Source organism: Arthroderma uncinatum (genome assembly GCF_011692745.1).
Source record: "Arthroderma uncinatum strain CBS 119779 chromosome Unknown scaffold5, whole genome shotgun sequence".
Lineage (NCBI taxonomy): Eukaryota > Fungi > Ascomycota > Eurotiomycetes > Onygenales > Arthrodermataceae > Arthroderma > Arthroderma uncinatum.
The window spans coordinates 754814-782674 of NW_022983867.1; the positions used below are offsets into that span (position 1 = coordinate 754814).

The 27861-nt window shown below is 47.4% G+C and overlaps 11 protein-coding genes across 11 annotated transcripts; 7 read left to right on the plus strand and 4 right to left on the minus strand.

Moving 5' to 3' along the window:
- Positions 1–105: 105 nt before the first annotated feature.
- On the plus strand, positions 106–1201 carry GIQ15_06621 (uncharacterized protein; the record flags this gene model as incomplete). Its single annotated transcript, XM_033554038.1, has 5 exons — positions 106–114; positions 167–216; positions 271–522; positions 591–838; positions 918–1201. The coding sequence occupies 5 exons, from the start codon at positions 106–108 to the stop codon at positions 1199–1201; spliced, it is 843 nt and encodes a 280-aa protein (XP_033403553.1).
- A 578-nt stretch (positions 1202–1779) lies between these two features.
- Positions 1780–2589, plus strand: GIQ15_06622 (dephospho-CoA kinase; the record flags this gene model as incomplete). Its single annotated transcript, XM_033554039.1, has 1 exon — positions 1780–2589. One exon carries the CDS (start codon positions 1780–1782, stop codon positions 2587–2589), a length of 810 nt encoding a protein of 269 aa, XP_033403554.1.
- A 235-nt stretch (positions 2590–2824) lies between these two features.
- Positions 2825–3548, minus strand: GIQ15_06623 (uncharacterized protein; the record flags this gene model as incomplete). The annotated part of the gene is made up of 3 exons (XM_033554040.1): positions 2825–2980; positions 3035–3451; positions 3504–3548. The coding sequence occupies 3 exons, from the start codon at positions 3546–3548 to the stop codon at positions 2825–2827; spliced, it is 618 nt and encodes a 205-aa protein (XP_033403555.1).
- A 284-nt stretch (positions 3549–3832) lies between these two features.
- GIQ15_06624 (uncharacterized protein) lies at positions 3833–4671 on the plus strand (the record flags this gene model as incomplete). The annotated part of the gene is made up of 3 exons (XM_033554041.1): positions 3833–4177; positions 4294–4461; positions 4543–4671. 3 exons carry the CDS (start codon positions 3833–3835, stop codon positions 4669–4671), a joined length of 642 nt encoding a protein of 213 aa, XP_033403556.1.
- A 288-nt stretch (positions 4672–4959) lies between these two features.
- On the minus strand, positions 4960–5820 carry GIQ15_06625 (carnitinyl-CoA dehydratase; the record flags this gene model as incomplete). The annotated part of the gene is made up of 3 exons (XM_033554042.1): positions 4960–5015; positions 5077–5462; positions 5525–5820. The coding sequence occupies 3 exons, from the start codon at positions 5818–5820 to the stop codon at positions 4960–4962; spliced, it is 738 nt and encodes a 245-aa protein (XP_033403557.1).
- Positions 5821–7322: 1502 nt separating this feature from the next.
- On the plus strand, positions 7323–8028 carry GIQ15_06626 (secondary thiamine-phosphate synthase enzyme; the record flags this gene model as incomplete). Its single annotated transcript, XM_033554043.1, has 2 exons — positions 7323–7808; positions 7870–8028. 2 exons carry the CDS (start codon positions 7323–7325, stop codon positions 8026–8028), a joined length of 645 nt encoding a protein of 214 aa, XP_033403558.1.
- A 588-nt stretch (positions 8029–8616) lies between these two features.
- Positions 8617–10702, plus strand: GIQ15_06627 (uncharacterized protein; the record flags this gene model as incomplete). Its single annotated transcript, XM_033554044.1, has 4 exons — positions 8617–9233; positions 9306–9559; positions 9621–9757; positions 9812–10702. 4 exons carry the CDS (start codon positions 8617–8619, stop codon positions 10700–10702), a joined length of 1899 nt encoding a protein of 632 aa, XP_033403559.1.
- Positions 10703–11222: 520 nt separating this feature from the next.
- GIQ15_06628 (type I inositol-1,4,5-trisphosphate 5-phosphatase 2) lies at positions 11223–15453 on the minus strand (the record flags this gene model as incomplete). The annotated part of the gene is made up of 7 exons (XM_033554045.1): positions 11223–11295; positions 11352–12019; positions 12081–12334; positions 12394–12603; positions 12674–15110; positions 15183–15219; positions 15284–15453. The coding sequence occupies 7 exons, from the start codon at positions 15451–15453 to the stop codon at positions 11223–11225; spliced, it is 3849 nt and encodes a 1282-aa protein (XP_033403560.1).
- Positions 15454–16158: 705 nt separating this feature from the next.
- Positions 16159–17746, minus strand: GIQ15_06629 (Delta(14)-sterol reductase; the record flags this gene model as incomplete). The annotated part of the gene is made up of 3 exons (XM_033554046.1): positions 16159–17261; positions 17333–17640; positions 17706–17746. 3 exons carry the CDS (start codon positions 17744–17746, stop codon positions 16159–16161), a joined length of 1452 nt encoding a protein of 483 aa, XP_033403561.1.
- A 960-nt stretch (positions 17747–18706) lies between these two features.
- On the plus strand, positions 18707–19317 carry GIQ15_06630 (zinc finger protein; the record flags this gene model as incomplete). The annotated part of the gene is made up of 5 exons (XM_033554047.1): positions 18707–18711; positions 18786–18829; positions 18880–18953; positions 19012–19073; positions 19134–19317. The coding sequence occupies 5 exons, from the start codon at positions 18707–18709 to the stop codon at positions 19315–19317; spliced, it is 369 nt and encodes a 122-aa protein (XP_033403562.1).
- A 6481-nt stretch (positions 19318–25798) lies between these two features.
- GIQ15_06631 (uncharacterized protein) lies at positions 25799–27861 on the plus strand (the record flags this gene model as incomplete). Its single annotated transcript, XM_033554048.1, has 6 exons — positions 25799–26068; positions 26171–26551; positions 26608–26856; positions 26932–27094; positions 27164–27486; positions 27556–27861. 6 exons carry the CDS (start codon positions 25799–25801, stop codon positions 27859–27861), a joined length of 1692 nt encoding a protein of 563 aa, XP_033403563.1.

A 27861-nucleotide genomic window follows, 5' to 3' on the forward strand; every position in this document is an offset into this window, starting at 1 on the left:
AGCAACGAAGGACAACGAATTGGCGCGCCATCTGAGCATTTACTCGATCTAAACTGTGGTCTCAAAGATAACTAAGGTCGTTTACTTGACAGAGCATCAGCAACAATGTCCGCGGTATCCCCAATATCGCTTCAAAGCTCACGTCCGTAAGTTCACTCCCCCACAGCAGCACCAGCACCCCAAGACCTTTGAGCTATTGAGTGCGAAGCTCGATGGGTCTGTATATTATACTATTATTTGGACTTTGAACTGATATATGTTCCCTTCTAGACCTATCATACCTGAATCCTTCTCCGCGAACCAACCAAAGACCATCAGATTATACCCTCTATCAAACTATACGTTTGGCACGAAAGAGACACAGCCCGAGGAAGATCCTTCTGTCCTAGCGCGCTTGAAGCGTCTAGAGGAACACTACGAACAGTATGGAATGCGACGGACTTGTGAAGGTGTGCTAGTATGCCACGAACATAACCATCCACATGTCCTCATGCTACAGATTGCGAATGCTTTCTTCAAACTGTAAGAGCCGTCGAAGAATCCAAGTTTATAATATAAGACCTTCAGTAACTGACCAGCTTTATATCCAGACCCGGTGATTATCTACAACATTCAGATGACGAGATTGAAGGATTCAAGTCGAGGTTAAACGAGAGGCTAGCCCCCGTTGGATCGCAATTTACTGGCGAAGGTGTTAATGAAGATTGGGAAGTTGGCGACACACTGGCACAATGGTGGCGGCCAAACTTCGAAACATTTATGTACCCCTTCCTACCAGGACACGTAACGCGGCCCAAGGAGTGCAAGAAGTTATATTTCCTTCAACTTCCCAAGAAGAGTAAGTTCTTTCCTTCCACCTGCATCGATATATGCTAGTAGACGTGGATCAAGAAGTACGAAACTGACCCCCAATATAGAAGTCCTCTCAGTCCCCAAGAACATGAAACTTCTTGCAGTCCCCCTCTTCGAATTATATGACAACACTGCCCGCTACGGACCTCAGCTCTCGGCAATTCCTCACTTACTGTCTCGATATAACTTTGAGTTCGTAGATGAGGACGATAACGTTGTGGCCGTTACTCCTGGCCACCAGGCTAGCAATGGGGCAGTTCCACGGACCAAAGTATTGGCCGGTGGTGAAGACGCGGTCAATGGAGGAGACATTGGAATGGATGAATTTGCGCCCGGAGACCAGCAATAAATGTGTTGTCTCCGTCTTTAGTTCAATTCTCTTTGCTGGTAGATTTCTAGCCTGGACCGCGTGTATGCTTGTTTCCTCTGTCTTTCTTCCTTTTCGTTTGTTTAAGGCTTCTTTTATGGGATGGTTTAGCCGGTAAATCAATAAGCAAATCAACAAGATAAAGTTATATTTGATATCAACGTCGATTGCATATGCTCACTCACAGCGCCTCATATCTTCTCTACACACTTGGTATAAAGAATGTTCAAGGCAGATTCTCCCACTTGAGAGTTAATATCTTGCCTGTACCAAACATAATTCATAATATTCAAGTGCTGGCCCGGCAATAACGATTTGTAGTTTACGATCTAGATATTATTGGTGTAAACAGTGGATGGTTTGGGCCGAGGCATCTCCATTTATCGCCAGTGACGTTTGTAGTTATTTAATCAACTTGTTTGCGAGGACACCACCCAAACACTATCATCACCACTAAACAATACGGTATCACACAGTCTATACATCGATCCACGGTTGCCTGGTTGTCCTTCCCAGCGGCTCCAGCATAACCTAGGATTCGCAGAACTCCGGTACGCAATATGCTTCTTATCGGCTTAACCGGCTCGATAGCCACGGGCAAATCCACCGTGTCATCCCTCCTCACCTCGCCTCCATATAACCTCCCCATAATCGACGCAGATGTACTAGCTCGAAAAGTCGTCGAGCCAGGTACAGCCGGATACCGCACCATAGTCGATTACTTTGGACCTACGACGCCCGATTTGCTGCTCCCAGAAGAACAGCCGGGTAAGGGAAAGCCCTTGAACAGGCCGGTCCTTGGAAGACGGGTATTCGGTGATTCCCCAGAGCGAAGGAAGGATCGAGCAGTTCTCAATGGCATCGTACACCCTGCCGTGAGATGGGAGATGTATCGTGCCTTGCTTTGGTACTATATACATGGCCACTGGGCGGTGGTTTTGGATGTACCGCTACTCTTTGAGAGCGGTTTGGATGCTTTGTGCGGAACGGTGATTGTGGTTGGAGTCAAAGACCCCGCGGTCCAAATGCAGAGGCTACGTGATAGAGACCCTCATCTTACAGCTGAAGACGCAGAGAATCGTGTGAAGAGTCAGGGAGACGTACACGGAAAGGTCAAGCGGGCGGAATTTAGAGGGACGGAGAATGCGAGGGGTGTCATCGTTTGGAACGACGGGGATAAGGCAGCACTCGAGGTGGAGGTTCGACGCGCAATCAACCATATCAGTTCGACAAGCCCGCGGTGGTGGGCATGGGTTTTGTTACTGGTGCCACCGTTGGGTGTTGGAGTAGCAGCGTGGAATCTGGCCCTGAATTATCGAGAGAAGGCGAGGTGGGAAGAGAAGGAACGAAATGATAAGGCGAAGCTATGATGAAGACGTAAGAGCCTACGTAGGCTTGCATATTCAGTGGACAACCATATATAATACGTAATGCAATATGAGGCCGTAGTAACAGTATACACAAGGGTATCATTGAGTAAATAGCAGACAATCGAGATGCCAAAACCGTGGCATATTCAATGCATATAAAAACACGCTTAAAAACCAAATATATCGCCTGTCCGAAAAGATGCAGCATAAACGCGGTCACGCGGCCAGCAACTTATTATCGACCTTTGTGTCTCCTCCCCCCATGTGAGTTGCTTCCTTTGTTGCCGCCTCCCGATGAGATCTGGCCTATCCTCACAGCATCGTTAAAGTGGTCTTTACGAGTGTCTTTGGACTTTGGATCCGATTTAGCTATTTCTGAAGGCTCAGGGACCTAGGTGGGATTTACGTCAGTACAGCCATAGAGATATAGAAATGGTGCTCTCACCTCTGTTTGGCGCTTCTTCTTAAAACCTCCATAGCTTTTTCTTCCTTCATATGCAGGTTCGCCTTCTGCGTCAGCTTCAGACATCGGTTTAGCAATCGGTGCTGGGCGCCTCTGGGGTGCTACAGATTTTATAGTTCCAGCAGGAAACTCCAGCACCCATTCAGTTTCTCCCGCATCCGCTGCCTGTCGTGCTATAGCTGCTGACCGCTTGCTGTCTTCAGCCCGAATGGCCGCTGATATGGCATCCATATCTGAACCGTTGGCACTTGCTCGGTGTGAGGGTGAATTCTCAAATTTCCGTCGCTTAGACGAAGGAGTAGATGTATCATCGTCTAGCCTCCGACTTGGAGAGTCTGGTGGTGTTTGTACGCGAGAAGAGTTATTTCCAGCTCCGGAAGCAGCTGCGCGTTGCATAAACTAGATTACCATATTAGCATATATATCAAACGAGATATCACTGTCGCATTACCTTCATCGTGAGCAGTCTCGAGGACATGCCCTTTGGTTGTGACATGGTTGCAGCAGTCTCTATGACAGTCGCCTCGAGTTATATGTCAATTGCAAATGCTCCGAACTGCTGTAGACGCTGTCAAAATGGTATAATTATTTTCTAACAAGGCGAAGTTCTTTTGTAGTCGCGGTTCTTTTATGTCTAGCGATAAATTTTAGAGTGTCCAGCCAAGCAGCGCCGCTTGCGCGCTTAAAGCGGCAACAGCCAAACCACCTTCCATCAGCAACAAGTCAATCTACCCATCTCCAACAACTGCTTCGACAAACAACAGCATCAGCACCGCCAGAATGTTGTCGTCCGCACGCTCACGGCTGTGCATTTTGACGGCGCAGTCGTCCCGTTTCGTCCCGCGCGCCACATACACCTCGACGGTCCCTCGCCTGAGCGAAAACACCATTCCCACCAACAACCCAAACCCTGCGAAGCCCGTAACGAGCGTATCCGAGACCAATGCCACTCCTGTATCTTCAATGGGCAGGCAACCTGCCTCGATGCAGGAGACGGTTGAGCAGGCGCAGAGCCAGCTCGCCATGCAGGCCCCTAACAGAGCCACCACTTGGGCAAAGAGCCAGAAAGAGAGGGCTAAGGCCATGACTGGTCCACGATTTGAACAGACGATCATAGATCACCAGGTCAGTCAGCCGAGTATAGATATTCCCCGAACATTTGGGAGGTATTTTGGCGGGTTATGGCTTCAATTGGAGGCTCTATCGGTGGATAGTGGGCTAACTGTGTCTAAAACATATAGCCTCAACCATATGCTGCCATTGACCTAATCCACAAGCAGCCCGTACGATGGACGAAAGAGAGAATCGTATCCTGTGACGGAGGTGGTGGTCCACTAGGCCACCCCAGAATATTCATCAACACCGATAAGCCCCAAATCTGCCCTTGCGAATACTGCGGTCTTCCATTCGTGAGTTATTCCCTCGGATATATAAGATATGGCTTACTATATAGCTTTGATATTCTCATGCTAACCTGTCTCATCTTCTAGGCCAACGAACACCACCGTCCAGTGCTCGAGGCTCAGCCCAGAACCTCGTATCCTCTTGACCCTACCGGAGATGCAGCGGAAGTCAATGAATCACAACGTATCACTCCATCCGGCTTTGAGCAGCGATAGGTTAGATTTATAGTGTGACTGCAGTTCTTTTTTTTAAATCAATTATGTATTCATTATGTACATCCCATCAATGTATCCTTGTTGGCTGATATTAGATCGTTCTTGTGAATATAAAGGTTAGAATGGCCCCAGGGCATGCTAAGCCTATATGTCAAACGTAGGAGGAGCTACTAAATTGACAAAATTCCCCGTCCACTCGCCGAGAAGATACAAAATAAAACAAAGCAGGTAATAAGGTAACGCTCGGCTAGAACAAAAATAGTAGACTACTAAGCAGCGAAAAAAAGATCACAGCTGTGACTTGACCCACTTCGGCTTCCTCTTCTCTCGGAATGCAGCAAGACCTAGTGAAGACACCAAGTTAGCATGGGACCTGTTTTAGTAGTATAGAAGTGCATATCATACCTTCTGCCAAATTCTCACCAGCATGAAGCTTCCTATCATACATGACCCTCGTATTCCCTACAGCAACTTCAACATTTCCAGTCTCCCATGCTTCTCGAAGTCCAGCCTTTGTGACGATAACAGCATCAGGACTCAACTGTGAGATCTCCCTAGCTAGCTCCAATGTCTCTTCGATCAAGGACTCGTGTGTTTTAGAGATGCGATTCACAAATTGCCAGGCTTTGCCTTGTTCAGGAGAGATAACTCGGCCTGTCATCGCAATTTCAGATGCAACCTGCAACCCGACGATGCGCATAAGACGAGCCAGTCCACCAGCAGCGGCATATACACCACGCTTCGCTTCAGGTAGAGAGAACCGAGCCTTTGGAGAAGCAACAACCATGTCACTGAAATGGTATATTGTCAAAAAAATATGTCCAGTATGGAAACTATACAGGCTCAGACATACCAATTCAAGCATATTTCAAATCCACCCCCAAAAGCGAACCCGTTCACAGCAGCAATGACGGGCTTCTTTCCTTTCCTCTGGCTGAGACCGGCAAACCCTGACTTAGGGTGGCCAGTCAAGTAAGGCTCGGAAGGAGGATTCAGCGCGTTCTTTTCGATCTCAAGTAAATCTTGTCCGGCACAGAATGCCTTATCACCGGCACCAGTGATAATAGCAACTTGCATAGATCCCTCATTTTCGAACCAAGTCCATAGCTTCTCGAAGTCCCAGTGGCCCTGGAAAGGGATCGAGTTCATTTGCCGGGGACGGTTTATAGTTGCTAGTAGAACCCCGGGATCCGGGCAGGAGACGGTGTAGAATGGTGAGCTCGGCGGGTTAGATGACAACGACATCGTTCCTTGTAGTTTTGGTTATCTCGGCTTAGAGTAACGATATATGGATATAAAATGTTTGTGTAAAGAAAGGGTCAATCAAATAATATTTAATGAACAAAAGAGAGGTTACAGTATGTGAATAGTTGCCTAGCTGTTCTCCTCATCTCCTCATCTCCTCGAGCTGTTCCTCGGCTCTTTTGTTGATTTCCCGCATTTTTACCGACAAGCCGAGATGCAGGTAGAGGGCGCTATTACATAACTAAACACAACGTCGGCCTGCCTTCTATCGACACTTCTCATGGTATCCTCGATATCACGACTAGGTGGAAGACCTCCTATCTGCATATTTGGTGAAAGCTATGATGGATACTCGAAGAAGCTACACGGCGAAAACCAGCTGGCAAGAGGTTGATGCTAACTGCGTGACGTCATAGGAAACAGATACCTAGATATCGGCTACAAGGAGTAAATACTCCAGCTATATAACTAGTTGTTATTGATGAGAAGGAGTCGAAATATGTTACTGAGATATCGGCTGTTAAAATCACTCAGGACAAATTCCAGAATGGAGAAGTGGATGAATAGCCCTCCATACGAGGATCAGCCAGAAGAACAATTCGGCGAAGTGCAATGGCGGGCACACTGCCAGTGCGGACGTATTGTATATGAGATAAACAGAAAACAGCCCTTGGATTCCAAATTCTGTCACTGTCGAGGCTGCCAGGTGCTACACGGTCAGCAACACTCGCCATTGAAACCTATCTTCATCGTCGTCTCTCCATTTTAACACCGACTCCAGGAGCTCCATTCCAGTGGGCGGCGATATTTGAAAAGTCTGACCTCAGGTTCGTGGATGGCCCTCGGGGGTTGGACTTTTATAACAGCAGCGCAAAGGAACGGGGCCATAACCTGCCGTGTAAGGTCTCGTGTTCATATTGCCATTCTATGATCATGGACGAAGGGAGGAACGTCGTCCTTTTATTCCCAGAGCTGATCAGGTTTGGCTCTGGAGAAGACGGCGAGGGGATGAGAAAACTATTTTCACCTAGGTAAGTAACGTATAGATCTATTTTCCTGCCATCTTGACATCAAGTGCGGGTCTCTGACGCCTGGCGGGGTGACTGTTAGCTGCCATATATTCTACTCACAGAGAGTGGTTGATATTCCAGATGGAAAGCCTAAGTGGACTGGTATAAACGATTCCAGTGAGAAGATCGAAGCATAAACAAGCACTCTCTTCCCACCACTCCGTGTGACATAGCATCATATCTTAAGAGGCCAGGCCTCAAAAGCATTTATCCTATTTTGCATCTTTTCTTCAACACTATAGCCCATCTGATATCATATATAGTTCAATTAAACATCTTGCTTTGAATATCCAGCGGATCTTTTTGAAGTTGTATTTACCTAGTGGCCCCGCATCCATGACGTCGTTCCAAACCCCATCAAACAGATCTTCGTGGCTTCAAGTCTTCCTCGTCCTCCTCTTCATCCTCGCCTTCTTCCCAGATCTTTTCATAACCGTTCCATATTTTCTCTTTGACTTGATATTTTCCCGGCCCGAACCACCCAGTGCCCCTCCGCAACCGAAATTACAGCTCTGCACGGAAATCTGCACTCCTCCAACTCCAACGATGTCCTGGTTCCAGAAAAAGATCTCTCTCCCCAGCCGTTCGCGCGGATCATACCTGATCACAGACCATATATTATCCGAGCTTCCAGAGATTGCCTCGTACAAGACGGGTTTACTTAATCTTTTCGTTCAGCATACGAGTTGCGCATTGAGTTTGAATGAGAATTGGGACGAGGATGTGCGAGCGGATATGAGTGATGCTCTGGACAGGATAGCGCCTGAAGACAAGAAGGGGAACCTATACCGCCATAGTGCAGAGGGACCAGATGACATGCCGGTATGATACCATTATTCTGTGATCATTGAAACCGTTGGTCTGACCACCCGGATTCTGCTAGGCCCATGTCAAATCTGCCCTTATCGGAGCATCTGTGACCATCCCGATTACGAACGGCCGTTTGGCGACAGGCACATGGCAGGGAATATGGTACCTTGAATTCCGCACCAGTAAACATTCCAGGAACGTCGTGGCTACGATACAGGGAGAAAAGGCATGACTTGAAAGAGGGAGGGATGCAACTTCGGCTCGGCTTTGTGCTGGAATATAATGAGGTCAAATAGCTGTGTAAGTTAGGGAATATGTTTGTGAATACAGAATTCGTTAACATTATTATAGTACAAGGCGAGGAACTTGACCATAGGCTTAGGATATTAGTTGCTTAGATCAATCGATAACATAGACAAACAAGCTCTATAGAAGATATAGTCTGCATCTCGATGTATGTATGGCCGTGGCTGTAGAGCATGGTTGTGGGAGGTCAAAAGGACAGTGTTCCATGCATAAAACAAGAAACAGGCAAGGTGGCCGAGCGGTCTAAGGCGCCAGATTAAGGCTAACCTTAATTAGAAATATTCACCGGTGATCTCTCACCACTGATATTCTGGTCCTCGTTGAGGGCGTGGGTTCGAATCCCACCCTTGTCATTCTATTTTTTGCTCTTTTCTTTTCTCTTTTTGCTCCCCTCACTTTATATACCATGCAAGGGACAAATACCCGGCCTGCGTGTCGTGTTCCTTGCCAGCAGATACCCTGGAAGACACTTTGCTAGAAGACAGTGCTTGTTGGATGAATGAGAATACCGAACATGGCTGCTCGTGGAGAGTCGCGGCCGCGATGTCTGGGGAGCAACAACCCCAATATCCCCCATCCAGCATCGATCGATCGGCCGATTTTCTCTGAGGAATGGGGTTCTGTCGCCCCGAGCGGGTATCGCGTCACAGACCATATGATCAATGAACCACGGCCGGGAAAGGAGTCGTTCAAGATAATAATGGTCGGCTGTGGACCAGCAGGAATCGATTTCTTGCACCATGTTACCAAGGAGTTTGGGCCTGGCTCTGGCGTGGAATTTGCATGTTTTGACAAGAACCATGATGTTGGCGGCACCTGGCTGGAGAATCGATACCCAGGGTGTGCCTGCGATGTGCCCAGCGCCAGCTACCAATTCCCCTGGAGACCTAATCCTGACTGGACACGGTATTATTCTCCCTCGAAGGAGATCTGGGAATACTTTAGAAAGATCGTTGAGGAAGAAGGGATGATGAAGTATATCCGGTTACGGACGACAGTCACGCACGCGGAGTGGGATGAGGATAGATCGAAATGGTCGATCTCGCTTGAGGAACGAGATACGGCAGACAAGATCATCAAGACGTGGGTGGAAGAATGTGATTTGCTCTTGAGCGGAACTGGCATCTTGAAGTGAGGATATTTTTTTATCTTTACCCTTCATATAATAAGTAATTCTACCCTGGATGCTTATATATATGAAAGTGCTTGGAAATGGCCAGATATTCCCGGGATTATGTCCTTCAAAGGCAAACTCTTCCATACTGCACGGTATGATGAAGGTTATGACTTGCGAGGGAAACGCATTGCTGTCATAGGTTCCGGAAGCTCGGGAGTCCAAACAGTTGCATCCATCTATAACGATGCTGCGAGAGTGTATACATGGGTGAGAACACCGACATGGGTCACGGCTGGGTTTGGGCAGAAGTTTGCTGGGGAGGGAGGATCGAATTTTGCCTGTCCGTCGGCACCTTTTTCTCTGATACAGGAACACTGGACTAACGACCGCTTCATACCTAGATGACGAAGCACAAAAGGAGATATGGCGGAGTGACCCAGAAAAGTATAGAAGGTATAGGAAGATGGTCGAGAATGAGCTGAATGGGAGATTTCGTTTTATTCTAAGGAACAGTAAAGAGTCTGACGATGCAAACGAGGTAAGCACTTATCTACCCAATAAAACCGCTATTTATTAACCTCCTTGAGAATAGTTCTCTTACAACGAAATGACATCAAAGCTGGGAGATAACCAACGGCTAAAAGACAATATAATCCCGACCAATTTTAATGTGGGTTGTCGACGCGCTACGCCAGGAAACGGATATCTAGAAGCTCTGGTGGGAGAGAAGACAACTTGTTATACCGAAGGCATCAAACGCATAACAGAAAAGGGGTTCCTCGATCCAGACGGAAGAGAAGTAGAAGTCGACGTCATCATCTGCGCGACTGGATTCGATACCACATTCCGCCCTCGCTTCCCCATCATTGGGCTAGATAAACAGGACCTCGCTACACGCTGGGCCGAAGAACCAGACGCCTACGTAGCAGTCGGCGTACCCCGTGTACCAAATTATTTCACATATACTGGCCCATATGGACCCCTAGCACAGGGATCCGTTCTACCTCTTCTCACCCTATATTCCAACTACTTTATGCAAGTGATTAAGAAGATGCGCAAGGAACATATACGGCGCCTAAGTCCCAAGGAGAGTGCCGCAGCTGCATTCCGTGAACATGCAAAAGTCTACCTCCAACGTACCGCTTGGTCGGATGCGTGTAGTAGTTGGTTCAAGCAAGGGAGGAAAGATGGAAATATTGTGATGTGGCCTGGTAGCAGGCTGGCGTTTTTTGACGTTATGTCGGAACCCAAGTTTGAAGATTATGAGATTGAGTATTGGAGTGGGAATCGATGGGGGTATTTGGGGAGTGGGTTCACGACTGAAGAGTTTGATGGGGAGAGCGATATCAGCTATTATTTGAACTGTAGGTTGTATCCTGAGGTGGATGAAGCGGAGAAGAAAGCGAATGAGGAGGCACATATATCGGAAACGGTGGATGTTAATGGCCTGCTGCTTTGCACGCCTGGACATCTTACCCGATGACTGACACTTGAGAAGACTGCCCTTAACTACCATTTGGTTAAAGATGCCCTTAGACCTAAGCTAGGCTTACTCTTAGATGGTTCCTTGAGATTACCCTGGTGCGCTCTTGACTTAAGGTATCCATTAAATAGCACCATGAATTAGGTGACTTGGAGCAGTAATTCTTCTCTAACAGTCCAGCAGAATTTCCACAAAACCCAGTGACATTAAGAAAACAGTACCCTGATGCAATTAGCTCATTATAGATATAAGTTAGCCTCTTAAGAACCCAGTAGAAACCGGTAAACCTCAAGCTCAAGTATGCGGAGAAGCTATTTACAAGAAACGAAGAAGCTCAGGGCTCGAAAAGGTAAAGGAAGAGATTGGGGGTCGAATTAAATGCAATTATTGGGATGATAAAGATATAGGCATTCGCTCGTCATCACTGGTTCTATGTGGTATCATAAATTCGTGAGCGCGTATGAGATGAAAACTCTTTCATCGCACAAGGAGAAGTAAAGGGCAAGGCTGGATATCATGCTCATGGCGGAGTTGTTATTAATGTATAGGCTTCTCGTGGACTTAACCCGAGAAAACGAACAAGGTAAGAAACGCTATTTAGCCAGGTTAGCAGTTGATAGTATGGTGAGAAAGGGAGATACATGCATACCTAGCTTCGGTTGCTAAACGCTGTCTCTCCTGGAGAAATTCCTCCTGACAAGCCTCCCATGTGGCTGTGCGCTTTTTTGGAATTATAGATTTGACACGCATCTTGAAAGTACCGCTAACAGGCCTGTGGTCGGAAACACGGACTTCGTGCCGTCTATACTCTAGCTGCTTGACACGGCCGAACCCACGATATAGAAGTCGATCACACCATGCCGGAGCTCGCTTCTTCTCGCTCGAATCATAATCATCAGTTCCCACATCGTATTTATACGTTGGTGCAAACGTGATTGGTGCTTCGTTAAATGTACGAAGTCGGAACCCAGGATTCTTTCGCTTTGAAGCTAGAAGTTGGTCCCTGTCTAGGAGTTTCGGGAGGTTATTGGCTTTAACCGCTTCTATCACTGTATTTCGCGGAATCGAGTCAATACGGTAGTTGAGATCGCCATTTAAGATGCAAATTTCATGATCGAGAATCATGGATCCGTCTCCGCCGCCGGCGAATCGATCTATTCGAGCTGACATGCTTGGCTCTTTAGGAAGTGCCTCACTTTCCATGATTGCGGCGATGTCGTTGTTTCTGTTCGCTGTCTGGGTTTGACCTGCGGCTAAATGACAATTGACAAAGCATAGTGAGCTGTCGTCTAAGAAAAATCGGAGGATAAGTGCGCCCTGACGATAGCGGTTAGCATTTCAGAAACTAAGAAAGTAAGGGGTATTGGTTGGTATATACCTTGTTCCCATGGAGTCCACCCATTCCTCGCTTAACCTCTGCCGCGCTTACGTTTGAAATCCGTTCGCGCGTATCTTGTCTTACAAATACACAAGTAAACAAGCCGATAAGGCTTGCTGTGTGTAGAAGGACATATGACTCGTTATTTGGCATATGGTCTCTGATACATGATGCGAGATAATCCTTCCACACACGATACTGCCGACTCATCGTCTCTTTGTCTGCGTCCTTCTTTTTTCCCTTGAGAAAGCTCTCTGGAAGGAAGGGGTTAGCGATTTCCTGAAAAAGAGCTAAAAGAATCACGTTTACTAACTTGCTGTGATCTTCTTGTCTTCCAAGTCTACAAGCTCTTGGAAACCAAAGACTAGAATATCCGGTGCATTCTCTGGGTGAATAGCATCTCGTATGAAGTTGCTATTTGGCAGTTTTCCAGGAACAACTGCACCAGCATTCCATGTTACGATCGCTGCAGAAATTTCTCGGAATTGGCAGTATTCGACATCCTTGCTTTGCATCTTTGCCTCTAGATTGGGTGTTAATTATCACTTCACTTCATAAAGTTCCAAGATAAATTTAGTGGCGGCTGAACATACCTAGCCAGTCATCCTCAAGCATAGCATCCCAGACACGGATATAATTATCGACACCAAGAGATACGACTTGAAGTTTATTAATCGTCCACACAGAGCTTAGGTCAAGTGTCATTCCACAAACTCCATGGTCATGCGCATTCCAGTCCTTTTTGACTGTCCATGGACTCGTTGACGTATCGTACACGTAAATCATGCCGGTCTTATAGCTTGCCCATAGATAGTCCCCAACAGCAGCCAGCGAACTGATCTTGTACATGCTGACAGTAACAGTTCCAAGATAGGCATAATCCTGAGAGCTGTAAATGGTCAATTTGCCATCTGCGTGGCCAAGATATACCATGCCACCGTTTTTCGTAGACATCGTTCCACAAGTTACCTCACTGGCGTGATGTTTGCCTAGCGGCGATTTGAGAACCTGGAAAGTAGTATCCTGGGCATGAGGTTGATATAGCCGTACCTCCTTGCCTGTCGCGTACCAGATTATATCGCCTACAACCATCGAAAAGGTGTGCCCCTTTACCATCCGGTCGTACGGGTGGTTATAGCTATATTGCAGATTCGGTGAGCCTGACTCATCTGGAACCCAGACCAGGAGTTTCCCTTCGTCGTCTAATGACCAGAGTTCCTTCTGGTACCTGTATATCCTGATAATTTCCCGTCGAGAGTGGGCAGGTCGGGTATTGACGATAGATTGGGTTCTAACGTCGACCTCCTGTATCTCGCCGGCAGTTGTACCAATCCAGATTAAGGCTCCCTCCTCATCAATACTCCTTCCGGGTTTGAACGCAATGGCAGAGCCCTTTACTGTTTCGCCGTGGTTTAGACTCATGATCATCTCTCCTGTCACAAGATCCCAAACCCTGGTAAAGTAACCTGTCGTACAAGCGTACTGTCCACAAACATCGAACACCCGGGTATCATACTTGGTGTGGACACCAGCGGCACCCGATCTGAAAAATGGTGGGCGACGGTTTGTATGAGTGGCATCTGGATGGATATCCGAATCGGTCACAACAGCAGGCTCAGCGCGATGTGATGAGCGAGTAAGCTGTTCTAGGAACTTAACTGCATCTTGGTCACTGGAATGGATGGCTGCTGGCGGCCGCTGTCGTACTGGTGGGTTTGCAGGTGGAGGCGGAGGCGGAGGCGGAGGCTTGTCTGTATGTTGAGTGGATTTCGCCGAGAGATTACTTGTGTCTCTGCGAGGCGGGGGAGGCGGAGGAGGCGTTGGCTTCACATATTTTATGCTAGATGACCTAGGTGGTGGTTTGAATGTGCTTTGTTTCTGGGGTTCCGTAGCAGACACTACTCTTTGAGGGCTGGGTGGCTCATCCCTGGAAGGAGGCACAAAGGTCTGTGGTGTCTCCAGCCTACGCGGCGGCGCAGGTGATAGACGTCGTCTCGGCGCACTTTGCCTATTTTCTGGATCATAACTACCGCCGGGCGTCGGCGTGGTGGTAGCCACACTCATGATTTTGGCGCCTATGGCTGGTTGAGGGTGAGGGGGGATCGAACTGGGAGCCATGTCGGTGATTAAATTCTTCTGCTTTGTTAATCTCGACACTGGCGGACCTTCGCGAGAAATAGGCCCTGATTGTGAACGTAGACCTTGCTGAGTTTTAGGAATTCGGGTTGGCGTATCTAGCTCACTCAGGCTCGTGAGTTCAGGGACGCCATTGAACTTTGATGCCCCCGGTATTTTCTCCGGGCTGCTAGGAGGTGTGCTGAAGGGTGATACCCTATCTTCCATCGATGTACGCTGGGACGAAGACGAAGGAGCCAATGTATTCGAGGTTGTGACATCATGGTTGGGTGATATGCCGGGTTTCTTAGCTGGTATCTTCGGCTTCTCCGCCCTGTTTACAGGTGGAGGCACAGAGGTACTTTTCCCATTATTCCCAGTGCGCTGGCTCACTGGAGTCGTACGCCGGCCGTCTATTGGAGCCGTATTAGAAGGATCACTGAGAGGGGTCGTAGGACGAGTGGAGGTGCGAGAAGAGGAGGCAGGGCTGGTAGACGGTTCGTTCAACGTTGAATGTCCATTAGGAACGTGTAGGGCGTAGGATGCGCGGCTCTGGTTCTGCGGGAGACTCTGATTCTGCGGGAAATTCGGTTCCGGAGAAGGTCGTGGCGACTCAACGGTAAACACTGGCCGTCCAGGAGGTGTAGATTGTATATTCATAGACAACGGACGTGCCTGGAGACGACGGGTTGGAGAATCCCCAGTCTGCTGGGGCCGTAGGAAGCTTTGGGTGGGCCGCTGTGAACCCCCCCATGGCGAGTTGGATCGGGGCAGATCTAGTGAAATCCGGCCTGCCGTAGCATTATCTGCTGGCGTTGGTGCTTTTAATAACGATCCAGGTCCATCTTGAGCTTCAGGCGCACGTTTGGTATGGGAGAGGTTCTCGAAATGGGACAGGAGCGACGACACCGGCCTCTATAATGGATAACATATCGATTAGCTCCACGATGTCTTGAAACAGGGACGGCAGGGTAGTTTGCGACTCACGATAGGCTGCTGATCAGTTCCCTCCTCCTCGTTTGCACTCATGGTAAACGCAGGATAGGGCCGCCACAAGCTTCTGTTAAATTATATTCCACCAAACCAACCGTCCAAAGGCAACCACCCGAACTTCCTTCAATAATTCAACAAAGGGTGTAAACATCCAGGCACCAGAGGCGACGGTATGAGACTGGGTATGGCTGCAGGCAACGACGAAATCCAAGCCAAACATCCCAGAACTGCTGGGAGGAAGCGATGGATTTGGCGGGTGGCTCATTCGAGATGGCAGCTGAGAGGGCGAGCCTGCGTTGGAAACCACCTAGGGCGTGCCTCCGTCTTTGCTTTTTCTGAATAGTCGGACCTGATATTGAGAATCGTGAACTGTCCTTTTCATTTCAGCTGATGGCGGAGAGGCGGGAGGAAGAAGAAATTGTACGCAGAGGACGGAGTTGGCGACATGAAATTACGTGGAGTGACCAGCGACGTCACCATGTTATCCATCGTCCAGGTACTACTGCCACGCGCCACGGCCTTCCCCACCAGGCTCCACACAGATCTTGGTGGCCGATGCAGATGCCACGCACCATCTCCTCGTTAAACTGTTATCACCACGCACTTTATATACATAGATATCTAGATAGGGAGGTTAAGTCTATAGTTAAGTCTATAGTTAAGTCGATAGGTTAAGACTATAGGTTATGTCTATCGGTTATGTCTATAGGTCAAGTCTATGGGGGGTTTAAGATAGGGCAGCTATGGATATGTAGGATGTAGATAGGAGTAGGATAAGATGCGCAGGACAGCAAAAGACAGATATACGGCTATTGTAGAACGAGCCGGAAGTTAAGGATAGGCGATAATCAGATAAAGATAGCCTCTAATCTTCAGCCTAGTCTGGAACTATATTAGAGAATAAAGAAGAGAGACAAAGATTTGCATCTATAGAACCAACTCTAGTCTATGTATTATCCCAAGCTTCCATCTAGTACACCCAAGGCAGGATCCTCCACTTGACTATTTCCCTGTACCTTTTCCAGTCCTCGCCATACTTCTTCAAACACGCTCCGTCGTCTCTGCGCTCGCGGTGCATCAGCAAAACGGCAAAGTACAGCACATAGAAGTATGTAAAGATCATTCCCCAGCCCTTAGCCTCGCCTTGCACTACTTCCCGACCATCAAGCATCGTGAAGGTATGAGACGCAGCGGCAACACTCCCGGCTGGAACGATCATATAGCCAGCTAGACCGGTAGGCCAACTAAAGGGCGATGCCTGTAGCCAGTCACCAAAGTAGTTGATATGGCGAGACGTCCCCCACCATCCTGCCGTGAGCAGTCTCGTTCCACGCTTGGTTTGTATGTACGACAGCCCTGCCACGCTTGGATCGTCGGGCCGTGTACGGAAAACGTCCTTTTGCGTGTTTGATGCTCGGAATATGTACAGTCCTAGAGAAAACACGGCGCTCACGATCGCGACGCCCACCCATCCGAGGTGTACGGGGTAGACGGACAGGTAGCGGCACTGAGTCGAGTAGAGGAAAGGTACCCAAACAATGTCGCCGAAGGTGAGCATGAATCCCAGGCCGTCGGTAGTAGTGTCCATCATGGTTAGGATGTTGGACTCCTTGCGTTGCCCATCCAGCGCGTAAAATGCTTGCACGAAAGCAGTAAATATCATGCTATCGGAGAGGTAGCCGTAGGTGCGGTACTGCTTTGCAGCAAACGCGAGATCGAGTAGGATCCAGCCAGTTAGACCAGGACGCATTTCTAACCAGGTCTTGAGATCGACTTCCCCAAAGATTGGAAGTGTGACTCGCGGGTTCAGCTCACGACCGATATAGAAATCGTAGATTGTGTTGCCTGTGTTGCCCCGTATGGCTAATTCGCGGAGCTCGCTGTTAGGATAGTTTGTGTTCACGGTGAAGCTGTTGGCATATACGAAGATAGAGATCGCATAAGCTATCACAATGTTGGCTATCAACAACTGGATATAGTTGTCTGTGATATACGTCCAGACGAAGAAATCGGCTCCCTGAAAGTGCGTTCCAACAGCACAGAAGACTAGATGAACAATGCTGGAGATGAACGCTAGGCAAAGAATTATCAGCTATGGCCGTACATAGACATCTTACATCTTGAACTTCAAGCATATAACTCACCGTTGAATCGATAATTTAACGGCCGGCCATGATGTACCAGTTTCGTGCCCTGGGTTTCTTGCGCGGGAAGAATCCTCCAGAGAATCATACTCACGAGGTAGTAGCACAGCATGACACCGGTGACTTTCAAGCTAAAGAGGTCCCAGATGCCACCCTTTGGCCATCCGGTCTCCAACTTGAACTGGTCCCAAGAAAAAGTGCTAGGGTGCAGGAGGGACGGTATCGGGCAGCCGGCCACATCATTACAGCCAAATGCAAAGACGTTGAGAAGAACAGGAAGCCCAAATGTAATGGCAGTAGCGCCTAGCCTAGGGTATCATATTAGAATCTTTCTGAGCTATGCGGAGAGTATAGCCGGAGAAAATGAACTTACGGCCCGCCAAAGTCGTACTTCTGCTCCGTATGAGCGACCATTATATGTACTTAAGGTCCAGGGATAGATAGAAAGTATCCTGACTCCGCTAATTAAGAGTGCAGGAAGAGTTGTTCCTGGCATCGTTTTATAGGGGTGGCTTTGGCATGTCGAGCTTGTCCATGGCGCCAGACGGAAGCTGCTTGCTCCGGCCTCCTGGCTGAAGAACAGGAACTGCGCCCTGACCGCGTAAACGATGACGAACGTGAAGAAGGAAAAAGGAACAAAACCTATATCGCAGATCGACCTTGACTATTCATATTTGCTTAACGCATCATTATAAGCATTCCTCGTTGACGCTTGTAGCTGCCACCCCTTTTTGGAGGATCCCGGCTCGTAATATCCGAGTTACCGAGTATTACTGGAAAAACTTGGTATTCTATAGGTGACTGCATCAACAAAAGCCCACGACAATACGGAGTACTTGATGAGCTAGACATTTCATAGTAACACCAAAATAATATATAATATTATATGGTTCTCATCTTATTGTTGAAACGAGGATATTCAGTGTGTTTGAGTGGTATTTAGTGTAATATAATTATGTGATTGGTTCGCGTTACTCGATATTATTGGTCACTTTATTAATATTACTAAGCATATCAACCAATCATACCTAGGTATATTTAACTGCTACTCTCGTACCCCTGAAACCTCTGTCTAAAGTAATCATCATCGCATAGTGAAATGGCCTAGAGAATTTCTCTATCTGCGTAAGTTTATAGAGATGATAGTATTGGTATAAATATACGGTCAAGCTGTGTGCTTAATGCCTGTTGGTTGTATAAATACGACGTCTTACGCACCTGACAATACTAGTTGTTCTGCGGTTACATCTTCGACAGCCCACCCTTGACCTTGACTTTGGACTGGACGAGTTGGTGGGATACATTTATTCGCAGCACTCGTTGTGCACTCGACCAACATCTATTTCTCTGTATCGCTGCTCAGTGCTGATCGAGATGTGGTACGCCATATACACCCTATGCTGCGTTTGCTCAAGTAGAAAGTCGGCTAAGTTGACTGTGTCCTGAATTGCAGCAAGCATATCCTCAACGCCCAGGTCTCGGTTCGATCGCCATGCTGTAAGGCTGCCGGATAATCGACGTTGGGAAACCGTTACTTATTTCATTAGGCCGTAGGTGGTTTGACTGTGCGGATTGCCACAAGGAACAGGAAAGCCATGCGCTGCTTCAGTCCATGGAAATGGTGAGCAGGATATAGAGCGAGACGGATATAGGGTTAAACACGTCTAACGGGAGGATAGACCCTTGCCTGCAAAAAGTGCAAGAAATGCTTTCGAAAGGACGCAGCTGAGTTTGAAGAGAGGTAAGTGTTGTGCTTTGAACCGGCTATGGTTGACGTTGATCTGACTTTGGCTGGTTATAGTGACGAGTATTGCCCACACTGCGATAACCATTTCGTGCTCGATGCCCTTACGCCTAAACCGGTGGTGAACCTGGAGGGAGAAGACCCAAGAAAGGATGCGAGAATGTTGAAGGATGAGCGATTGAAGCCAGAGGAAGAACGCTCTATATTTGATGTTAAAGATGCGCCAAATCGACTTGGATAAAGGGCTGATTTCAAGCTGAGGGCTTGTGATGTTTTACGATGAAAAGAGATACGAAGGAGGGTGGGCTTTGGTGGTCGTGTGGGAGAGATACAGCGATTTAAATAATTTATACCCGATACATGAGCATGCACATGGCGTAAAATAAGAAGTTTTATAACTGTAATTCGTCCTGACATCTATTCACTTCTCCTATGTCTTAGCTATCCATTCAGCTGGACGAGCCTTCGCCGGCTTGTCTGGTCAATATCGCAGCAGTTCCAGTTCCTGGAGTCCGGCCAGTCTTCTTCTTGGCTGCCTCCTCCTGCTTCTCTGCCTCTATGCTCTTGACGTGGTCCTCAATCTGGTCGCTGGGAAGGAGCTCCATAGGCTTGCCGGGAGCCATGATGGCGATTTCGATATTCTTGGCCCCAGTCTGCACGACCTCGAGAAGGGACTTGATGGTAAGCTGGATAGTGGCTTCCCGGTCCATACCATCCTTGTGATGTCTTTCGAGGAACTCTCTAACAGTCTTGCTTGATCGACCGATGGCATTTGCTTTCCTAAAGTAACCTCTTAGCAATAGTCCCATATATTCCCTCGCCACTGTTTAAACATACCATGCAGAGTATATGCCGGAGGGTTCTGTCTGGTAGAGTCGTGGGGTTTTGTCGCCATTGTCGAAGCCAACGATTAGGGTACTAATTCCGAATGGGCGAACACCACCGCTCTGCGTGTATCGTTGTTGCACACCAGCAACATATTTCGTGATGTACTCGATCGTCACTGGGTCTTCAACCGTAAGTCGGTGTGATTGGGCTTCGACTCTAGCTTTGTCCACCAATATTCTAGCATCGGCGTTAAGACCAGCAAAGGCAAGGCAAACATGGTTATCAATCAGGCCGATTTTCGAAGGCGTAATCCGTGTATCTTGTAATTTCATCGCCGAACGTTTCTCACAGCCAAGCACTACGATTCCCTCGCCCTTAACTCCAACGGCGCAGGTGCCTGTTTCATGTAAGTTTGGCGGAGCTTGAGAACGGAGCTGTACGGAGGGGAATTCGGGCTTGCGTACCTCGCTTGACGGCCTCCAAGGCATACTCTACCTGGAAGACGTGTCCATCGGGACTATACCAACGCATTAGGGAGGGATATATATAGTAGAGCAATGTGTAGCACCATACCTGAAGACTGTTGCGCCTATGTTAGCAAAAGGGATTGTAGCCAGCGTTGGGAGTGAGTTCACCTACCTGAAAGAGCTCTGTCGTATCCTGAAGCCATGCTGAGCTGTTGAATTGATCACCACACAACCTCGAATGTCAGGACTAGAAGAATACAAATGAACAGAGGAGAGTTTGTGGTTTGTCTGAGTGGTGGTAGGGCGGACTGTTGTTGAAGAGAGCTTCGCATGGAGACACCTGTGTTGACGTGAGTTGCGGGTGCCTTGGAGCTTGGTTCCAGCACCGCGCGCCAAGATAAGCGCGCGGCTCACGTAAATATTCGCTTCACACCCCAGCTTGTTCTTTTCTTCCTGTTTTGATAACTACATGCCTATAATATTTACTCAGGAGGCTCCCTTACTACTATGGGTTAGCTTTACGCTGCAGTGGGATACCCTGCTGCTAAGATATCCAGTATACGACCGCCGTTTAGCCATAAAAGCCCTCCCAGGCCCCTAGATAGGACGATCAACCAAATGCAATAGCTAGCTAGGTATTGATTTCATATGAATTGGACAATAGACTTGCTACCTAAACCAATATCAACAGCATCACCTCGATTATCATGGAGGATAGCAAAATTACGCTTCACTCCTATCCTTGTGGAACCAGGTTTGGTCATCTTGGATACAACACCGATCTTGATACTCAGCATGAGGCGTCTAGATCCAATAGCCTTTGATGATCTTCAATCCACCATGGCGTGTCACTAATATAGCAGGATGTAGGCTCTGATAGTGAGCACACGCAAATCCTGAGCCTTTCCTTCGATGAACTGGACTATTATCGGCGGTATGGCTGCCTTTCTATATTAGTGTCAATCGTTCAGCAAAGGCCGCATATTCCATATACCCCCATGGCCTTCCTATCACTAAGAACAATAAATATTTGGAGAGCTGCTGTGGGAATGGTGGAATGACAAGGTGTGTATTAGGCAAATTTTTGCTACTTCCTACATTTTTAAGAAGTTGAGGATCAATAAAACCTGTATATCTCAATTATTGTCAAATATGCTAACCTTTAGTAGAATATTATATGTTTTCCTGTTGTGGATATGGACAGTTTCTAACTAACCGTTTAATTCACTACTTCACAGGCCGTGCCCAATTCCTCTCCCCCGTTATCCAGCTACTTGGTAGGTCTGAGATACGAGATATTTGATTGATTTGATTGGTCAGGTGGGTCTGGAGCAATCTATGAGATTTCAATCTATCAAGCACTGATCATCTAAATACACGATATTGAGCTCCTATTTATGTTCCTCATACGGCCATGTATCTTGCCATCGCGGAGATGCCAGCTACAGCTGAAACAGGCGTTAAAACGCCGGGCGTAGCATTTGTTCGATGATGGAGAGCTGACACTGATATTTAATGAAACGGCGTAGTTGACTAACGTGTTTCGTACGATCAGGCAGTATTACACCGAATCTCCGTTCAACAGTAGGCTATGACCCTGGCTAGGAATCTTATGTTTACACTCAATGGAGCCACGTCTTAGGAGTCTGTTAGCATATCTTGGTGATTGAGGGCGCAGGGAGACGGTGACTACATGATTACGAACTACCGAGTACATGCGATCAGTCGGCCGGGCGGTAAGTCAAATAACACAGTATCTGGATAATTCCTAGAGGGATTTAAACATCCGTTCAATGAAGGCAAAGATAGAGAAGTAGAGGACTGGGGACCTTGTCAGGTAAAATGCCAGGGAGAATACGGGGAAGAGGCATCCCGCGGACCGCAGACGTCAGATGGGCTGAAATGTAGACAGCTCACATCTGACGTTATCGTCCAACCTCGTCAGGGCAAGCTTATTGGTCTGGATAACGATCGCAACTCTGCAGGGACAAGGGACAAAGGTGGGGGGTAGCGATATGCGGCTTTCGTACGAGTGAGGGGCCTCGGGAATGTCGACTATAAACCAAGGCTCCTTTGCCACGCAATACGTCGAGAAGGTGATTATTCACAGGGACTCTTTGAGCTAGACACACCAATGGCGAGCAAAGTTACGTTTACTCTAAACTCGGGGTTTAAGATACCAGCAGTCGGATTGGGAACTTGGGTTGGTAAACGATGATTCCCTAATTTCGATGTCCACGTTGCGTCCTGTGATTAACTTGCTTTATAACTTCGATCCGCAGCAATCCAAGCAACATGAAGTCGAAAAGGCCGTTGAGGTAGCGTTGAAAGCAGGGTACAGACACATCGACGGTGCATTCGCTTATAGGAATGAAGTAGAAGTTGGCTTGGGGTTGAAAAACTCAGGAGTTCCTCGCGAAGAGGTTTTCTTGACTTCCAAATTATGGAATATTCACCATCGACCTGAGAACGTCGAACCTGCTTGCGATAAGACCCTTCGAGACCTTGGGTTTAGCTATTTAGATCTCTACTTGGTTCATTGGCCCGTGGCCTTTATCCCAGGTGAGATATTGCTGCCAAAGGATGCAGAAACGGGCCAGCTCCAGTTGGACACGGAGGTTACTATGAAAGACACCTGGAAGGCGATGGAAGCCTTGGTTAAGAAAGGCAAAGTAAGGAGTATCGGTGTAAGCAACTTCAGCAAGGAGAGGATCGATGACCTGCTCAAATAGTAAGTGCCATTTCTAAACCATGTACTCACCGTCCACCTTTTCTTTCGCGCTACATGTTGAGATATGTTCTATATCAACCTGACAGGGCTATAGTGCAGAGATACCGCCAGCGATAAACCAGGTAGAAACACATCCGTACTTTCAACAAACCGAATTGAAGAAATACCTGTCGGAAAGAATATATTCTTGGAAGCGTACAGCCCCTTGGGAAACAGTCTTCATAACATGCCTCGGTATGCCATTGATCGAACCTTATACTCGTTATACATGAGTAATAAAGCATCACTTTGACTGACAAGCGACGAACCTTTGTAGGGCTATGGATGATGAGGTGATTCATAAAATCGCGAAGGAACATGGAGTAAGCCCTGCTCGAGTCCTAATTGCATGGCACGTTCAGCGAGGTACTATTGTCCTCCCCAAGAGCGTGACGGCCGAAAGAATCATCGACAATTTTAAAGGCTAGTTGAACATCCAATCCTACCTAGATAGCTGTTATTGCGTTAACTTCTAACTTGCAAATTTACAGACTTTGAGCTTTCGCAGTCTGCTATCGAGGAAATTAACGCCCTCGACCGTAATGCCCGCGCAAGCCAACCGCTCTTTTGGGGTGTGGACATATTCGGGGAGAAGGGAGAAGATTATGTCAAGGAAGTTACAAAGAAGAGAGGTCTTGAATATCTTGCTAGTTTGAAAGGATAACCACCTAAGCTAACTAACGAGGTCCGACCATGAACAAGGAGAAGTATCACGTGACGTGGACACCAAGTGAGACCTAAAGTTCGGGAGTTTTTAAGCTTAATCTTCCTTTTCTTAACCTGGCCGTTAGGAATTTCACTCTCATTGTTTATACGATCTACAAATGTAGCATACTCCATTGAGCTATGGGTATTCTGGCAAATAATATAATGATACTTTTAAACGCGTCCGAGGGCACCAGCAGCCAGATCATTAGCTCGCCAATTATTCCTCTACGTGCGAAGAGTATGATGCTCTTCCACCACTATACCCCTACTTCCAGCTTATGGGGTGTTTCCTCCTATTGAAATGAGCAAGCAACAAATCGTTGGAAGTATCATGACGATGCACCATGTCGAGGACCGCGGCGTAAGGTGAGTCATAGTTGTCCCTGGGGTAGCTAGCTGATAGCTTCATGCATGAACCCGAGAGCTAAAGACTAGAAAATAGTCGAAGGTACAATGGTGTATTGTGAGGTATCTTGTGCCAAGATTGCTAAGTAATGGAGTGGAAATGCTGAGGTCATAATTCAGAAGAAGCAGAGGGTGGTGTCTGATTAAGCGTGTGCTCTACCCAGAATGCGATCCTAGTTGTATCATAACGAAGATCTTTAAGCTGGTAAAACTATTTGGTTCTCTGGTCTACCTGAACAGTACACTTAGAGAGCTCAACAACAACTTCGTTATTTTAGCCTATCAACCAACAGCTCTTCTACGGCCGCGTCAGGACCCGGAGCTTCGGATTCTTCCATATGCCCACTACCATTTAAGCAGAATCTAATGGCATTCATACAAATCTTTTCCATTCTAAACCCAAGGGATTCAACGCACCGAGTCTGCGAGTACCGCTGGAAATCCTGCAACGAAGGTGGAGGAGTGGGGATCTGTGGCTTTTGCTGAACCCTCTTTTTCTGCGCCGTATATTCCTTTTGCATCATGTCAACTGTTCCCCGTCTTCCTAACTCCGTCAGCAGGGCACAAAAGCTGTAGATATCAAACCGACGACTATCTTAGATCCTCTCCTACTGTCGGAATGCGTGTATCGCGGGTGGCGATATCGACCGCTGAACTCATCCACATCGGGCATGATGATTATTTCACCAGGAGAGTCCGGGCGGGCAGAGTCGAATCCAGAGAGGAATGGTTGCAAATGGTGTCCAACTTTTGAGGGAAGTTCTTTTTCATCTATGGCAGCATCTTTCAATACAAAGAAAAGAACGTTTTTCGAATTCAGGAACGCGGGAGACCGAGCCTAGAGCGGATATTCAATATATTTCTCGGAGAACTGATTTCAGCTACTGCAAAACGCAGTGTCACGTTAAGGGAGGAGAAACGCTATGAAGCGAGGGGCAATAACGACGTTTCGTCTTTTAATACATATTTTATATATATATAGAACTGAAATGGGCGCATTTAATAGACGCGGAGGTGGGCAATTTTATCGTCTTTAAACGCGTAGAACTTTATATAACTAAACTAGAATCGCAACCGCCGATACAAAAGGGGCCAATTTCCCTTAGCAAGGGATAGAAATTGTAGAGACAGAGGGAAAATGAGAGGAACCCTTGCAAAACCTGCCATTCCAGGATCACGGAGGAATAGATTGATCCCTGACATAGCTTGCATGGTTTTATATTTGAGGAGGACCATTCATGCGTGTTTAATACGGAGACGCGCAATCAGTTTCTGTAAATGCGCTAGTAAATTATCGTTAACGGCATTCAGCGTATTCAGCAATCTGATCTAGTAGAAAACGGTCATATTAGCAATTTAAATCTACAGCAAATCAGAATATTCTATTTTTCGAGCCACGATGGCCTCCCACAGCCGACTCTTGGCCATGCCATGTAACCCATGTTTCAATCCGTATACCCCACCTGTGAGATGACTTCGTTGGTGCAAGATATTGTAGACACATTGACGACTGGCGAGTTTGTTTAACTATATTGTTGAAAGCCATGGTGTTCCGTGCTCCTAGCTGGGCTGCGCCTATTTCGGTTCTGGACTCTATACCTCTTTGTGAATTTATCCTCGATGAACAACACGGACGGGCGCTCTTTGCTGAATCTAAAACCCCATTCCTTCCAGGCTCAGGAGATAGCTATACTGCAGTTGAAGTACGCAACAGAGTAGAGCATCTCGCGAAGTCTTTGTCCCAACAACTAGGATGGCACCCGAATCAAGGGTCTGAGTGGAATAAGGTGGTTGGCATATTTTCGCTAAACACGGTATGATATCGTTTCCCATTAATTTCGGGCCATAGTGATTTATTCGAAGGTTTTCCAAAAAGGTGGCCAACAAGTAGTGAGTTAACGCTCTCTCATGACCAGGCTGATTACCTACCACTTGGGTGGGCTGTTCATCGACTATCGGGAATAGCAGCATTGGCAAATCCAACGTCCTCCACAGAGGAACTTATACAGTTCCTTAGAGAATCGAAGGCCGTTGCATTATTCACATGCACATCCCTTCTCGCTACGGCAGTGACAGCCGCAGAGAGCTGTGGAATTCCTAGGGAGCATGTGTATCTCCTAGACACGCCTGGGGAGGAGGCGACCAAAACCTCTGACCCCCAAAAATTCACTACGGTATCCCAGCTGATTGACAGTGGCTCAAATCTGGATGAAATTGAGCCATTACGGTGGGAAAAGGGACAGGGTACCCAGCAATGCGCTTATTTGTGTGTCACCAGTGGGACATTTGGGTCGCGGGTGTGTGTCTATATATCTAGAACAGCTAGATCCTTGCTGCTAACACAGATGCATAGAAAGGAGTTATGATTTCGCATCAGAATATGATTGCCCAGATCCTATTGCTTCAGGCGTTTGGGGAATCCGGCCGGGAGAACGACCAGAAAGATATAATTGCAGGGCCAGTGCTATTTAGCCACATATACGGCCTTGTAGTCGCCAACGCTGCTGCATATCAGGGGGAGTCCGTGGTTGTCTCGCCCAGGTTCGAAGTTGATGGCCTATTTCAAGCGATCCAGGAATACCAGATAACCACCGTATATCTCGTGAGTAGTCTAGACTCCTTTCGAAAACAAGGAAAAGACGTACAGGGGCAATGACTGATCACCGATGTGCTATAGGTTCCCCCAATGTTGATCAAACTCGTCGAAAATGAAGAGCTCATGGGGAAGTTTGACCTCAGTAGTATTCGCCAGATCATTGTCGGGGGTGCTCCGCTGCTACCTGAGATCGTGGAGGATCTACATGCGATACAACCAAAATGGAATCTTAGACAAGCTTATGGTAAGGTTTTTTTGTACTCTCGGTGTCATTCATGTCGAGCCAGTTTGTAAGTTAATTGTGGGATCCTAGGACTTACCGAAATGACTGGGGTTGTCACGATCACTGGTACACACGATATATATATTGGGTCCTCAGGGCCAATGTCCTCATTGCTTGAAGCACGGTTGGTATCTTCAGACGGAGTCGACATAACGAATCACAATGAGCCCGGTGAGCTATGGTTGAAGGGCCCAACAGTCGCCTTGGGGTATCTTCATAATGAACCGGCGACAAAAGAGGTATTTCAAAATAATTGGCTCCGAACAGGAGATGAGGCCATGTTCAGACCCAATGAGAATGGTGATGATCATGTTTTCATCATTGATCGGGTTACGGAGCTCATAAATGTCAAGGTAATCGCCAGCTTCGACTTCGGCTTCTTCAATATTGTTAAAGTAAACTAAAATTAAATCTGAATATAGGGCTTTCGAGTCGCCCCCGCTGAGCTGGAAGCACTCCTTGTCACACATCCAGTAATTGCTGATGCAGCCGTCATTGGCGTGGAGGATGACAATGGTCTAAAAGTGCCGAAAGCGTTTGTAGTGAGAGAACCAGGAGTGACAACCGAAGATAATCTACTGATGAGTGATATCAAACATTATGTTGAAACCCACAAAGCCTTCTACAAGTGGCTTTCTGGCGGCGTCGAATTCATTGAAGAAATTCCGAGGGGTACCAGTGGAAAGATATTAAGGAGGCATCTTAGGGACCGTGAAGAGTTGAACTAG